The following is a 16,774-nucleotide window of genomic DNA, read 5'->3' as shown; positions in this document are numbered from 1 at the left end:
GAGACAGAGATAAAAGTTCTGTAGCTCAAGCCTTATGCCTGATCATTACTTTACTCTAACTAGTGTACATGTAAATACTCACACAGACTTATAAATATTTGCACAAAAACTCATATCCTTTTCTGGCTTTCTGCAGACATACCAGTTAAAATAGAAGGATGATGCCTTTCTTAAAAAACAACAGAAATAATCTATAGGAACTACATGTTCAGGGTTTAGTTTAGCAACAGTATATGGTTGTTCCAGATACATTCGGATTCAGTTATCAGCTTTATGAGGTATGTTTATTGATACTCTCAACTGCAACAATACAAGGTGAATTTAACAACTGGTTTAAGAGTTACCTTTCTGTCATGTAAACAGGTCTAGAAGTTAGACAACCCTGTAACAACACGAGTTTTTCCCATAGACTATAACTTTCTGGGACAAGACTATTATTGTGAACTATCATTCTTTTCCTTTTTATAACTGAAACACAGGTGGAAGACTAATGGCCACAAACTGTGCTAGCATGCTGTGTTACAATGTCATATAAGTTTGTCATATATAAGTGGCCTCCACAACAAAAATCTTTCCTTCCTAGGCTGTTTCAAACCCCATAAAGCAATTTAGCAATTTAGTAAAAAAAAAAAAAAAAAAAAGAATAAGGAACATTTTTGTTCTCAGAGACCACCACTCTATAAAACTGGTATGTGCACTCTTCATATGGAATCAGTTACCAGTTAAAGCTAGTTACTCACTTTTCCAAAGGAGATAGATAATAAATCTAAGAGACTGTAAAAGAGTTTTTTCTTGCATTAGTAAGAAAATTAGTTAGCAAACAACCTAGTCCTATATCCATCAGCTAATTCAAAGTAGCCAAACTGACCATCCAATTCAAAGAAAGATACGCTATGGAAGGCTGATAATGAGAAAGTCTCTTCCTAAGATCACTTAGTAGAAAGGTACCTCCACCTTCAAATAATTGCCAAAATTTTAGTTGGTTGGTTGGGTTTGATTTAGTTTGGTTTGGTTTGGTTCAATTTTGGGTTTGGTTTTAAAACCTTACGGTTTAACCTTGGATTTCCTTGCTAGCTAACCATTTCTTCCCAGCCTGTAAAAATCTTGGCTCTTTTGCAGTAATATAAGCATAAATTCAAGAGACCAGTTGCATCTTGTCTGGGCAAGTACATTCTTTTATCAGTTTTAATAATCTACCTTTCTCTCTCAATGAGTATTTAGACATTTAACATCATATCAAAATATTCCCAAGAGTATAGAACAATTATATGTTCTTTCAGCTTTGCATTTATTAGCATAATGACAAGTATTTTATTGCTTCAATATATTTTTTCATAAAAAATAAAATTTTCCAATTGAAAAAAAAAGAAATTCCTTTAAATGCCTTGTCTACTCAGAATCTGTCTCAGAGCTGAATACTGTGTACCATTACATTTACCATTACCTTCTGTTACATTTCTTTCAGTTGTCTGTTTCTCATATCTACAAATTTTGCCTTATTTGTTGCTGTGTATCCCTACCGATTTTCAGTTCAACATTCTATATATCTCCTGTTTACACTTTTACAGAATTTATTTCTTTATTCATGCAATGAAAAACTTCTTTCTAAGATTCATTCAGTTCTGTTATTGTTCTCATCATTTTCTACTTTGATTGCTGGTTCACCGTACCCTCCTTCTTTTCTTAATTACCCCTGTTCCCTCCTTCATCTGCCTTCCTCTTCATTCTTGTTGCTTTCTGTATCCTTATCTCCTCATTGGTCTTTGTCTAGCACTTATACCTTTTTTTATTTTCTCTTTCTTTGTAAGGGAGTGTCATTCTGTTTAATTTTGTTCACTGGTCCCTAAATTCTCAAGTGAAATTCCCTCCTTTCTTCTCTTTCTGTGTAAATAGTGGAGAAGTCTAGAGAACTGTAGAGCAGTTGAAATAAAAATCAGTGGCTCAGTGATAAGAGGTTTGAAGGTGTTTCCAAAGTGGTGAATCCTTAATTTGTTCCTAATCAGCTCCCAGTATCTTCTCTGGTTGACAGTTTGGGCAGGAAGTGAACAGTGGTGAGGGAAGGAAAATGTGTATACTTTGGACATAACAGTCAGAGCTCAAAAAGGACTACTGTTGACAAAGGAAACATTTTGAAGTTCAGGAAATGGTCCATTGTTGCCCTATCAACAACTCCTGTTCTACATAAATAAGCAGAAGGAGTGTGGGAAAGGGAGTGGCTTATTTGGAGTTTAATTTCTGGTTGGTGGTAAAACCGCCACACACTGACATAGCAGAAGTGGGGGAAGAGGGAGGAAAACGCAAGGAAAAAAATGTGGGGCTTTTTTTTGCCCTCTGGTTTTGATGAGAACTAATATGAGAAAGATTGGAGCACTTGCTCCAAGGATAATATATAGCAAATATATACAAAGAAATAATAGCATAATAGTTTCCCAAAAAACTTAAACTAAGGTATTTTTCTGGGAAATAGTAAAGGATGTAACAGACATATAAATGTTCACAAAGACATATGGATAAAGTTCAAAGGACCAGGAGACAGAAGGCATATGAGTCAAAAAAAAAAGATTAGCTACCAGGGTGGCATTAGTTGACATAACAAGCTGAAGGCTGCACTAATAACGTAGCAGAATAACCTAATAGCTGCCTGTTTGACACAGATTCATATCTGTTAAAAGGAGAAACACATATGAAGCATAGTTAGAATAAGAAATGCAAAAGCAAGCAGAGGTATTAAATATGAGGGCACTGGAAGTTTCTGCTAGTGCCAATACTCATTCTTTTACTAGCCTTCTTTCATTGTAACATTTCTGTAAGGTAATTATGACAAGTTAACAATGTGAGATGTAAATTACAATTCTTTCACTTTAAAAATAGGAAGTTTTATAGGCAAAATCTATTTGCCCTGAAATATGTTTTTCCCCTTTTAAAATTGAGAATTGCTGGTATTTTACTTCATGCTGTTTCTTTTTAAAGGAAGAACATAAAATTAGTAAAATGGTAGTTTTACTTTGGATTTTGTTGTTGATTTGGGTTTTTTGGTTTTAAATTATTAAATGACTTGAATGTTTTTCAAAAAAATATTAGATGTAGAGAAAAGAATGGATAATTCTATGATTTCAACACTCTCAAATCAACAAATGAAAATTATTCTGAGAAAATGTACCTTACATTTGTGACTGGTTTTGAGCCAAAACACAATGTTTGATTATGTTTCAGTAATACCTGGCACATTTATGATGGAGAGACTGGTACCTGACAATATTATCAGGCCAGAAGCAAACACTAATGGGGTGATAGCAGGGTGCTCAACCCATCTACATAGGCGTTCCCTTATCAGCCAGGGAAAGCACTCATTCTGCTCCTTCTGTGGTTCTCTGGACCACTTAAGAAGGTCCAGCTCTTACAGGATGGTCAGAGAAGCCAGTCTGGCTTCTTGTTCTGGTATGTCTGATGTTTTTCCGCGCCCTTTACAGTCAGCATAGCCTCGCCCCAGAACCAACTCACCTACCTACAACTGTAACAATATTTAATATTAATCGATACTAAGGATTCACTTTTAATTTTATGGATTTAACACCCCTTTTTTATTCCCCTCCCCTCCCTTCCCCTCTCCTCTTTCCTCTTCTTTAGTTGGACCAAATTAATTAATTTTATAGTCAGTCTGAGTCTGTTGATTTAGTACCAAATTCAAACCTTTGGAAGTACTAGAGTGAGGATACAATACAACATCTTGAAATTTTGAAGATCTCCTTATTAATCTACTGAAAATGTTTTTTCTCTTCAAGAAGAGTAAAGGTTAAAAATGTAGGCATAATTAGGGAGTCAGATATTTCAGGAGAACAATTCATCAACAGAGAGAAGGCAGTGGATATCTCCAGTAATTTCAGTTAATTTCTCCTGTGCAGCTCAGCAGCACCGATCAGGTAACCTGTGTGTTTGATTCTTGGTGGCCTCAGTGGGGAGCATAGATGAAAGGATGATTTATCTTGCTTAAATACAAGAGATTAGAAACTATGATTATTAACTCCCCTTTTAAACATTGAGGATGTTTCAAGTTTTCTTCCGTTCAAAGTTCCTAAGAGAAAATTAACCATGTGTAGCTAAAGAAAAGTGAGAGCACAGCCTGAGTGGGGTCTCCCCAACTCCTGATCTGTGCCCTCCATGGAGCAGTTCTTTCCATGCCACTCCCTAAGAAAAGGCAGTGGCTATCACAGTAAATTTTTTACAAATTACACTAAAAAATATTTTCATAACATTGAAGAGGTATCATCAGATGACTCCAACTGGTTTTTGCAAAGCAGTTGATTTATCTAATGTTTTATCAGTTCAAACATACCTTCTGCTAATTTTATTAAAGCATGGGATTTCTTATCACTAGTGCAAACAAAACTCTTGTTTCTCAAGCTGGGTACCCAGAAAACTGAAAACATATTATCTTCTTGACTGAAATGATTCATCTAGTACCACACAAAAATAATGTGAAAGACAAAAATTTTGAAAAAATGGAAGAGGATTTTATCTGGAAATGCAACACTTTCACTCTGAATAGCAGTTCGAAGTATTAGCTACTTGCCAAAATAAGGTCTATCCAAAGTTGCAATTTAAAAGTAATTATAGAAAATCAAACCCAAGAGTTTTTTTTGTTTGGTTGGTTGGGGTTTTTTGTTTTGTTTTATTTGTTTGGGTGGGAGGTTTTTTAGTTGTTTTTTTTTTTTGGTTGGTTGGTTGGTTGGTTGGGTTGGGTTTTTTGGTGGGGTTTTTGTTTGCTTTGAGTTTTTTGTTTGTTTTGAGGGGTGCTAGTTGTATAAATGTGAAAGAAAGGGTACACAAAAATCACAAATATGCATAAGGAAGGCAACAAGAAAACCCTAAAAACAGAGTCTATGATATGACCCAGAAAGACTTCCAAGTATGAAATTTTGCTGAAAACTTGGTTCAAATACATGAATTAATACTGTCTTTCTGCAAACATATTTTTTGTAGGTACTTACAAATATAATTTATGGAAAGACTTTTTTTTTTCATATCATTTAGAGCTTTAAATTATTTTATAGTTTATTTATAGTTTGAGGCAGAGATTATCATATGAAATATACTAAATCAAGCATATGCACTAACACAATGATACAAGTATAATATTGACTGTACACTTTCCGTAATGGCCCTATCTGACATGCTTCTCTTCCATTTGTTATTGTTTAGCTGCCATTTAAGTGCCATCTAAATCAGTTCAGGTTGTTAAGCATTCACTGAAAACAGTCAATGACTGCAATTTTAACAAGATTCAATTCTGAGGAGACCAATTAAACAAAGAAGTACAAAACTGGACAAGGTTGGAATCAGAGAACATGAGCTTCACAAATAGTCAAACTGCAAAATCATTTTAATTTAGATAGAAATTTATTGAAGAAAAAAAAAAGAAATAGTGTCCTTCTCTACCTGACACAATTTTTTTAGGTAGTCCCCGGAAAATATTTTTGCCTGTTACAAATTTAAAGGGAAGGCAACGAGTGCATTATGATTACACCTTCATCAATGTCACTAAGTAAAACGACAAAATCCACTGTCATACTAGAACAATAGTTTTCACAAGCAACTGTACCTCAGTTCAAGCTTCACTTGTTTAAATAAAAACCTTTTGCAAAAGACAACTCTAGGAAACCACCACACTACTTGCTACAGCAATCTGAGAAAATAAACATTTTTAAATCATGAAAGATTTAGTAAAACTTGCATAATTTCACTATCATACTTTCTTAATTTAAAACCCAATTCTCCACTCATACAAATGTGTATTATTCTTCTACTGTACCCACACTCTGGTAAGATCTTGTAAATCTTGCAAAAGGAGTCTATTTCAAGACCTATATTGAGGCTCAATTGTCTTTTCCTTTTAAAGTGCTGACTTATTCTACTCTTCCACAGAACTGCTTATACTTTTTCACCAGAATGTAATGGCATCCTAAATACACCACACCAAAAGTCAAGGTTTCCTTGACTTTCTTCTCAAGATACTGACCTTTAAAAAAAAATAAAAATGCCAAAGCTCCAGCACTGAAGGATTAGTTTTACTTAAAAAAGAATCCTGCACACATATATCTATAAATGCATATAGGTATCTATATATCTATATGTCCAGATACATATACATGTATATGTATGGATTAACATGTGCATACAAATACATATAAAACTTTTGAGCAGCTTGAACAAGACATAAAGAAAAACAATTCTTCTTTTCCAAGATATTATATTCCTCTTCCTTCCATTCTCTTAACTTCCTTAACCCGTTTTTCCTGATGCTCATTAAAATTGTAACTCAGTAAAGACCATTGGTTCCTAACTGTAGTAATTGTTTAATTCTTTTGCATTTGTCCAGAACATTGTTTACATACTCCTTGAGATTACAATTTAGAGTGGATTCACCAATAGAACCTTTGACTACCAGTGAGAGCCTTTTTGGTCTCCTACATTTAAGAAAATCTCAGTTTTATCTTTTGAGGAGTGGGCAGAAAGGAGGAAAACTAAATGATCTTGTTTTTTCTTGTTGTTGTGAAAGACACCTCTCAAATCTTTTATCTATGGGTTCCCTCTTTCCTGCAGTTGATATCAGAATTGCACACAAACATTCATGAAACAGGAAATAAAAATGGAAACACAGAAGTACAAAGAGAAACAATTAATTAGAGATACATTTCTCTGTATCTGCTGACTGTTAACCATTTGACAAACAGAATTCACGTCCTGCACAGATTTACATGAAGAATTTTACTGTTCTAGTTTCCTTCTAGTACCAAGTTACATTTTCCTTCTAGTGAACAGATGCTGCACTGTTATGCAGTAGTTAAAAAAAATAATCATTACCAGTGAATCAACATTTACCATACAACCTTAAGAACACAAATCCCTTTATTTGAGTAGCATTACGCAAAGCAAAATGAAACTGGATGTTCCCTGATTAGGAACAGATATCACATTCTTCATCACAGGATCATAGAATAACAAAATCATGGAATGGTTTGGTTTGGAAGATGATCTACTTCCAACCCCCACTGTTGTGGGCAGGGACATCTTTCCCTAGATCAGGTTACTCAAAGCCAAGGATTTCTTGGGAACTCATTCCAGTATCTTACTACCCTCTTTGTAAAAAATTTCTTCCTCGTATCTAATCTTAATCATAGAATCATAGAATGTTAAGGGGTTGGAAGGGACCTTAAAGACCATCTAGTCCCAAATCTCCTGCCATGGGCAAGAACACCTCCCAGTAAACCAGGTTGCTCAAGGCCTTATCCAACCTGGCTTTGAACACTGCCAGGGTTGGGGCATCCACAAGCTTCTTGGACAACCTGTTCCAGTATCTCACCACCCTCACAGTAAAACTTTCCTTTCTAATATCTAACCTAAATTTCCCCTCTTTCAGTTTGTACCCTTTACTTCTTGTCCTACCACTACAGTTCTTGATGAAGAGTCCTTTTCTGGCTTCCCTGTAGGCCCTTTTCAAATACTGGAAGATTGCTGTGAGGTCTCTATGCAACCTTCTCTTCTCCAGGTTGAACAACCCCAACTTTCTCAGCCTGTCTTTGTCAGGGAGGTGCTCAAGTCCTCATCTACAGTCTTTTAAGTTTAAAACCATTACCCTTTGTCCTGTCACTAGAGGCCCTGGTAAAAAGTCTCTATCCATCTTTCTCATAAGTCCCCTTTAAGTATTGAAAGGTCACAATATGGTATCCCTGGAGCCTTCTGTTCTCAAGGCTGAACTACCCCAGTTCTCTCAGCCTTTCTTCATAGGAGAGGTGCTCCAGCCCTCTGATCATTTTGGTGGACTTATTTGGACCTGCTCCAATAGGTCAATGATTTTCTTGTGCTGGGAGCCTTGGAGTTGGGCACAGTTCTCCAGGTGGGGTCTCACAAAAGCAAACCAGACAGGAAAAATCAGCTCCCTCAGCTTACTGCTCATGCTTCTTTTGATGCAGCCTGGGATACAGTTAGCTTTCTGAGCTGTAACTGCACATTGCTGGTTTGTGTCCAATGTTTCGTCCGTCCATCCATCTATCTATCTATCTATCTATCTATCTCCCCAAGTCCTTCTCTTCAAGACTGCTCTCAATCCATTCATCTCCCAGTCTGCATTGACACTGAGAATTGACCAGACCCAGGTGCAGGATGTTACACGTGGCCTCATTGAACTTCATGAGGTTCTCCTGGGTCCACTCCTCCAGTCTGTCAATGTCCTTCTGGATGGCATCCCCTCCCTCAAGAAAATCAACTGCACCACTCAACTTGATGTCATCTGCAAACTTGCTGAGCGTGCACTCAGTCTCACTGTCTACATCCTTAACAAAGATACTGAATAGTCTTGGTCCCAGTAAAGACTCCCTGAAGGACACCATTTGTTGCTGATCTCTGTACTTTAAGCTCTTGACTGCAACTCTTTGGATGTGGCCGTGCAGCCACTGCACTATCCATCAAATAGTCCATCCATCAAATACGTATCTCTCCTATTTAACAACAAGGCTGTTGTGTGGGGCCATCCCAAAGGCCTTACAGAAGTCTAGGCAGATGACGACTTACAGAAGTCAAGAGAGATAAAAATAACTAGCAAGTGTATGACTAATATATCTGTTGTAATTGCTGAAATATTATGTATTCCTCAAGTTGCAACCTTCCAGAACTGAAAATCTGGGCCATGACTCTGAAATACACTCAGATAAAAAATGTTCTGTGACCCATCACACTCTTGATATTTCAAACTGATTTTTTCACTGTTGTAATCCCTTTTTGTTAGAAGATGCTCATATACAATTGCAAGAAAATAATTATCTAGTCCATCTTAAATATATTTTCTTGATTTTGGTCAAAAGCCTCCTGTTGAAAAGAGTATAAAAGTTCCACTGCTACTAGATCACACAAACTGGGACCTCTGCAATCTCATACTCACTTTACATTCATTTATCCATGCTCATATGTTTCTTAATTAATTACATTTTGTTGAGACAACTTTTATGAGGGGTAGATTAATTACAGCACTTACTTTAACTAAAATTAAAGCACATGATCTAGATTTTGGCACTTGCAATTAATTAAAGTTCACCTTAAAGACTAAATATGAAAGAAATAATTTAAAAACATTAGCTTTAACTATATTCTCATATTTTTTAAGATATTAGTTAAATTAGATTTTAATAATATTTATTCATTACCTTGTCCTAAAGTTTGCAGGATGAGGATGCCCATCATATAATGACAAATAATCATATTCTTCTTCTAGAGCAAAAGACTGAAAGACGATTTGTATTCTGTTTCTTTCTTCTGCTATTATAACCCATGTACAGTTTGCACCATTTGGATATCCATATGGGAAGCCAGGGCTTTCTATAGTTCCATTAAGTCCTTTTAAAGTTCCACCACAGGTATAAATAAATCCTAAAAAAGATACCAAGGAAACAAAAGTCAGCAATCCATTTTTATATCAATCTTCAATAGAATACATCACTAGAATTCATGATTTCTGAAAAAATATCAAAATATTTCTTAGCAAGTACGGCATTTAGAAAGAAAAAGCCAATGTTTTAATACAAATGCTGGCCACTTAATGCAAAACAACCCCACCCACCTAACAAATGTGTTTTCCATACTGTTTATGTAAAGGCATATGGTAGCATCTTTGCAAATAAATATATATAACAACATCTATGACTAAATTTGTCTATGAGGCAAAGTATCCACATCAATTCCTTTTTTCGATAAAAGGAAGAGAAGCAGTCAGAGCAAAGCAAACAAATCTCTTTTGGTACAGGTCTGATATAGATTAAACCTATTAATCTCATGCTCCTCCTCCATATATTTTGGGACCGTAAGAGGCTAAAAGGCTACTTATTATGAACAAGCTTTTCCTAGTGAATAATTCTGGGTCATAAAAGCTATCTACTTAAAGACTTAATCTGAAATACCACCATCATGATACTACATCATGTGAATATTAAGATGAACGTGTTTTGACTGACCCTAAGTGTCTGTTGTTCAACTCCGGCGGTCAGGGAAGCGCCCCAGAGCCACCCCTCACCCACCACACCCCACACCCTCCGTCCACTCCCTTGCAGTGGGATGGGAGAGAGAATGGAAAGAGTAACGTGAGAAAACTCGTGGGTTGAGATAAGGACAGTTTAACAGCTACAGGGAAAGCTGTACATGTAAACATAGAAGATGAAGGAATTCATTGGCTACTCTGTCAGGCAGGTGTTCAACCATCTCCAGGAAAGCGGTTCTACATCATGCCTAATGGTTACACGGGAAGACAAACATCATAACCCTGAACACGGTCCCTTCCTCCTCCTTCCCATCAGCATTTGTCACTGAGCATGGCGCCACCTGGTATGGAATATCCCTTTCATAAGTTATAGAATATCCCTGTCATTGTTTGGAGTCATCTGTGTCCCAGTTGTGTCCCCTCCCAATTTCTTGCCCATCCCCAGCTGATTTGCTGTAACAGGCAGCATGATAAGCAGAGAAGGCCTTGATGCTGTGTAAGCACTGCTCAGGAATAACTAAAATGTCCTTGTGCTATCAACACTGTTTTGGTCACAAATCTAAAACATAATACCATAGAATCTACTATGAAGAAAATTAAGTCTATCCTAGCCAAATTCAGTACAGTGGTCAAAGGTGAAAGGTTGCTCTGCCAATAGATTCCTTTTAAAATGAACGTTACCAAATTTCAGAAATGGTCCCTACATTCAAACACTGATTTTTCTTGGATTATAACAAATTTTCTTTTTATATAGAAAACCCATTTTCTGAGAAAAATAAGAGAACATGAATAATTATAAAAAGGTCTCCTTCAAGTCACTGTGTCCTGGTAGGACAGGTCCTTTTCTAAACTTTTGTTCCAAGTTCTAATGCTCAGTTACAGCAGTTCCTAACTCATTTGGGGCTTTAGAATATTTTTTCTTTCCACCAGCTTCGCAGTCTGACTGTAGGTCTGCATCCTCTCTCCAGGCCTTTTGCTCTCTTACTCCTTAAATATTAGATCAGCTTTCCTGCTTTGCCTTTTGCACCCCCAAAGCTTCTCTTTCCCAAGCACACTCAGAGCAAGACCCCTCTGCTGGGGGGGATTTCATCAACTGAGAGACAGCACAAAACACTAAGCTGCTCTTTCACAGAAACACGATATACATTTCACAACAAACTACAAACAAACAAACCAGATGCCGACTCTTTGATTATACACACATGTATATATTTGAGCTCATTAAATCATCTTCTTCATGGCATATTCACAGGCTTGTCTTTGCACTGAGCATTTATATGTGCAGAGACCCTCTTCTCTGAAGTACTAAGCAAAAATCTCTTAAGATTTTGCACTTTGCGTTGCTACACTGTAAAGTTACTTTTCTTGACAACAGAAGAGGGAGACATACAATGTTTTTATTTCGGCTTTTTCATGTTTATCTCCAATGGTGAGAAAAGATGCCTCTTATGAAGTATGACTACTGTTCCAATACAAATATCACTGTATCAGATATATAGGACAAAAAGGGAATGGAAGATCCTCTTAGAAAGTAATTAGACCTTTGTTTGCCTCATCTGACATATATAGCAAATTTTACCTTCTACTGTGAATTAGCTTAGAGAATTCATTCTCATATCAGTGCCTGCACAACTTTCATTGTTAGGAGTTTGTTTTATTTATCTCTTTCTGTATCTCCCTCATATACTTGAACTATTTTTAAATCTCTTTTATGTGTTATTATTTATTATTTAAGCTCAGCTGTTTTATTTAGCACTTTAAAAGTCTTTTGGAATACAGTTTGTGCACAAGTCACTTTACAAAATTAAACTACATCATAAGCTCTTCATCCTAGAACTCTAACACTTCCCACAAAATACAGTCACTGAAATAAGACTTTAAATAGCTGTGTGTACATATTTATCAATTTAGTTTTTCCTAGAAATCTCTTGCTGAGGCATATTCAATTGAATTAGAGAAAAAAACTTACAGAGAGAGAGATACTTGAAAACTAAATAGCATATGCTGTAAATTTTTATGCATCTCCCCATACCAAGTGCGGAAAGCACAGTGTAAACTTTGTCTCAGCATCATAATATAGTTCCATAATTTAGAACCTTTGTTGCTGTAGTTATGTCATGAAAGCTTTCAATTACATATGGACTGTTCTGTTAATTCAATACAAACTACAAAGAAAAAATCAAATATAATAGGTCTTCTGTTACCAAAATTAAATTATATTTAAAAAAAACCAAAGCCAAAACTAGAACCACAACTATGAGTGAGCAGAACCTTGTGAGATAACACACTATTTATTAAGGAATGTAATGCTTCATACTGGATCCAAAAATTGGTCCTATCCATAAATATATATGAAATATAAAGTTTCACAACTTATAAAAGTTCCACTTACTTCTTTTATTCCATACCCAAACCATAACAAAAGAGAATTCTTCATATTCTGCATGATGATATAACTTGGATGTTTTTCTGAGATGACTAGTAGAATGTAACACAGCTATGCACATGTCAGAAGATACATTTTTAATTCCAAGAATGGAAAAAATACCAACAAACCAACAGTGAAGTTTGATTTTGATAGGCCTACTTTTTTAGTCTATTAAATAAAAAAAACCATGCCAACAGACTCCATACAACATGCACTGTAATCTCTGCTTTCATATGTTAATACATTCTGTGATGTTCTTCACCTTGGCAGTCCAACTTGGTTATGATCAAAATAAACAGCGTGCATTAACTGACTGGTCTGATCAAATGAGGAAAACATGACATTTATTTTCATGAGGTAAAATTCATGCTGAAATAACCAGTAACATATACTGTGATCTTTTTCATCTAGATTTCAGAACTAGCATTCCAAAAAGAAGTTACTTGCAAACTGCTTTTCATTAAGGGGAAGGTTTTATTCAAAGCACACAATGAAGAATTTTGAATAGCTTGAAGTTAGACTAGAAAAGAAAAATTCTTGTTGAAGTAAGTATGAAGATGAACAAAACCACTCATGATATTCTTTTAATAGTGAGTATGATTCAAAGTTTCCATTGCATTGTTTTTTACCAGATTTTAAAATTCAGATGTTTAATTCTCATCAATTTTACATGGATAAATATTTCTTGAAATCAAAAACCACAGCCGCTCTTTCTGATTTCAGTCATCCTCTGATTCATTGTGGGATTACAGTAAGCATCAGTAACATCAGTTCTTAATCTACTTATTCAACTTTCCTTGCCTTCTAGCAAAGCAAGTAATACTTACACAATATCCACACCCCTTGCCCTTGGATTTCCCATAATTATGCTCACCCAGTACACAACAAGACTGTCTTTGGCTTTTTCTCTTCCTTCTGACCATTCAATTATACTGTTTAATAACATATGTCCACACCTCTCACCTCCTTAGTACTCCACACCTTTTGTTTAATCTTCTTTGTTTAATGTGTTCTTTAATAGCAGTCATTATCATATGATAATTATACTGAGTCTACATTGATTAACACACTCTCACATTTCTAAGTTGCTTGTGTATTTCCTTTTAAAGAGGTATTTAATACTTGCTGTCATTTGTTTTAAAAGCAAACTGAGAAAATGGAAGATGATTTGTGCATACCCTGCTTTTTTTCTTCAGTATCCTTTCTGATAAGCTGATCTCCTTTCATTTCTTTGACTTGCACCTATCTTAAAGCACAGTCAATAGAATCTTACAGTACTCCTTAGCCATGTCATCCTTGTTCACCTCTCCTTTTTTGTGCAATAAACCTATTTGCAACATTATTCTTTCCCCCTAGTTGGTGGTTCTATTCCATTCAGAGTCCATCAACTTTGTTCATTTATCTCTCCTGTTCATTACATGTTTCTGCAAGACCTTTCCTGTTTACGATCTTTGATCACCTGACTGTATTGAGCAGCAAGGAGCAGCTACTTTTTACAGTGATCATAAATCAGGAAGGATTGTTCTCCTAATTATCTTCTGTTTTGCTGCATTCTCTTTCTGTTCACTTATGTTATCATCACCTTAGTTTTTATGGTTCTATATGTTCATCCTTTTTGTTAGTACGTCTAAGAACATACTGGAATGCAACAGGGATAGATTTCATTGTGATGTGAACTCATCCCTATTTTGTGAACCCTTTCCTTCCTGCAATCAATCCTTCTCATTTTTGGAAAATATATACACAATATTTCTTTCTAAACCATCTTACCATTTCTATAATTTTACTTGTCCTGTCATGCCTTCCATCACGATCTTTGAATCCAATTATGAAAATGAGAATAGGACACTCTCCAGATGTAATGACTGCATTTTACTTTGGACTGTGTTTGAAATTTATCTTTTTATCTCTTCTCATCATGTCTTAATTCTCTTTAATTTATGCTCTTCCATTTCACGTTATGCCTCTTTTCTGCATTAAATCTCCTTTCTCTAATCTTAACTTCCAACACTAAGTTTTATTGAATTTTTTTCACATGAGTACAAACATGGAAGGCAATCGTCTCTAATGCACTGGACTTATTAGTTCCTACTTACTCTCCACCTTTTTCTCTGCCTCCCTCAAATGCCCAGCAGCTTGCATGCTTCTTTCTTACTCTACTGTGTTTTCATATGAACAGACTGCTGACTTTTACACTAAGGACACTCACTGGTGTCCATTCCTATGTTATAACTCCCTCTTTCTTCATGAGTCTCACATTTCACCTGTGCTAGGCATGGAAGGTGTACATACCAGCAGCAACCCTGCAGTACAGCACACCAGAACATAAGTAGACTGCACCTGGGTAGCAGTTTGCAGTGGGATAGGTATCCATGTCAGCTACAAGGCATTAGAACTGCTGCTGCTTCAGAAAAATCTATGTTGTTTTCATATATATCTCTATGCCTGTTTAACTCAACTCTGCTTCAAAGAATTCTCACTTCCATCTCAGCTCCAATAGCAGCTTTTACAATGAGCTTTCTACCAGATGAACAAAGCCGACATTTGATATTTTGTCTGACCACAGATAATTATTTTCTTATGTATAATTTCCCAAAGTAATAAAAATTTAGAATCATGGAATCATAAAATGGTTTGGGTTGGAAGGGACCTTAAAGATCATCTAGTTCCAAACCCCTGCTGTGGACAGGGGCACCTTCCAGTAGATCAAGTTGCTCAAAGCCTCATCCAACCTGGCCTTGAGCACTACAGGGATGGGACATCCACAACATCTCTGGGAACACTGCTCCAGTATCTCACCACCCTCACAGCAAAGAATTTCTTCCTAATATGTGATCTAAACCTACCCTCTGTCAGTTTAAAATCATTTTCCTTTCTCCTATCACTACACGTCTTTCTAAAAAGTCCTTCTCCAGCCTTCTTGTTGGCCCCATGTAGGTATTAGAAGGTACCTGCTGTAAGGTATCCCTGGAGCCTGAACAACTCCAACTCAGTTCCAACTCTTCTGTCATGGTTATGTCTATCTTTGTGGGTTGCTTTTTACTTTCTATTTTTGTCAATCATTGTTTTTTACATACAATGCTTATTTCCTTCATTTTATACTGTTTTCTTTAGTCTCAGAGATGCTTTATTAAGCATCTTATAAAAGAAACAAAATACTCAACAAAAATCTTGTGTTTGTGAAGGGCATAAAGTAAGAAAAACACTGAAACACCTTGGTGAAAATCAGCTCTTAGGAGTTCCAGGAAATTGAGAACTTCTTAACTAAATTACCATTTCATTTCATTTTGTTCTTAAAAGCATTTTCTTTCACAAATAAGATATTTGGATGCCTAATCTTCGCACAATTTACTGGAAATTGGGCCACTATGAAGTTTAGACATTATGAAGTTTTCAAAAGAAGTCCATTTTAAACTTTTCAATCTATGATTAGTATCATTTTAATGCTATGAGAAAATATAGTGATACTTTTTGGTAAATATCTGAGTAAAATAGATTGCCTTGCCCTTGTATAAGCTATAATAAGGTATCAAAATGACTTTTCTAATCTTTTGGTAGGATTGACTGGAAACTCTATAACAAACTCAATGGAACTGGTATGGAATACCAGCCAAACAGAAGCTATCACTGTAAATCATCACCACATTTGAAACACTTTATGGAGGTACTGCTTTTCCTTCAGAGAGAAATTTCTTATCTCTGTTTCAGACACCTTTTCTGAAAGAGGTTTAGAAATATTTTAGTGTTGTCTTCCACTTGTCTCAGCTGTGAAAACTAGTAGAAGGACGAAAGATTCTGTTCCCTCATGTCAACACTGAGTGTGTTACTTGTTTAAAGAAACATAAGGTCTAAAATACAACAGGACTGCTCTTGTTCACATGGAATACATCTTGAGGAGCAGAAGACTTAAAATGGAAAGATGGCAAAAGAAGCAACTGGTTTTCATGTAACAAAAGTATATAAGGAAATATTCTCTATAAAATAAAGATTGAAACAAAAGTAACCTCTGGAAAAAATCAAGATATATTTAGTACTACACATTTAAATTAAAGCTGAAATGTCCCATAACATTTAGTTTTCAAATTAACTGTAGTGTAACAGGAGAACAGTCAATATAATGCTGACTTGAATTCCCTGAATTTAAAGCCCATTGGCATACACAGTAAACCTCTGTCATTATGTAGTTGGTTCATTAAAATTGGTAAGGGAAAGGAAGGTTTGGGCAGGGCAGGGCAGGTTTGGGCAGGGCAGAGAAAGGAAGGTTTGGGAAGGTTTGGGAAAGGCAGGTTTGGGAAGGTTTGGGAAGGTTTGCGAAGGGAAGG

The 16,774-nt window shown here is 35.8% G+C and overlaps 1 protein-coding gene across 6 annotated transcripts in view; it reads right to left on the bottom strand.

Annotated features, from left to right (window-relative positions):
* The window catches only part of CSMD3 (CUB and Sushi multiple domains 3), a 610,641-nt gene that overhangs the window by 515,185 nt on the left and 78,682 nt on the right, over positions 1 to 16,774 (bottom strand). For all 6 annotated transcript variants that reach the window (XM_027645674.1, XM_027645676.1, XM_027645678.1 and 3 more), the window contains exon 2: positions 9,198 to 9,420. In XM_027645674.1, the coding sequence (XP_027501475.1) occupies positions 9,198 to 9,420 (223 nt within the window). The remainder of the gene's footprint in view (positions 1 to 9,197; positions 9,421 to 16,774) is intronic.

The sequence above is a fragment of the Corapipo altera genome, unplaced genomic scaffold (genome assembly GCF_003945725.1).
Source record: "Corapipo altera isolate COAL_440 unplaced genomic scaffold, ASM394572v1 51, whole genome shotgun sequence".
NCBI lineage: Eukaryota > Metazoa > Chordata > Aves > Passeriformes > Pipridae > Corapipo > Corapipo altera.
The sequence above is the reverse complement of the archived record's forward strand: the minus strand, read 5'-3'. Positions and strand labels throughout refer to the sequence as shown.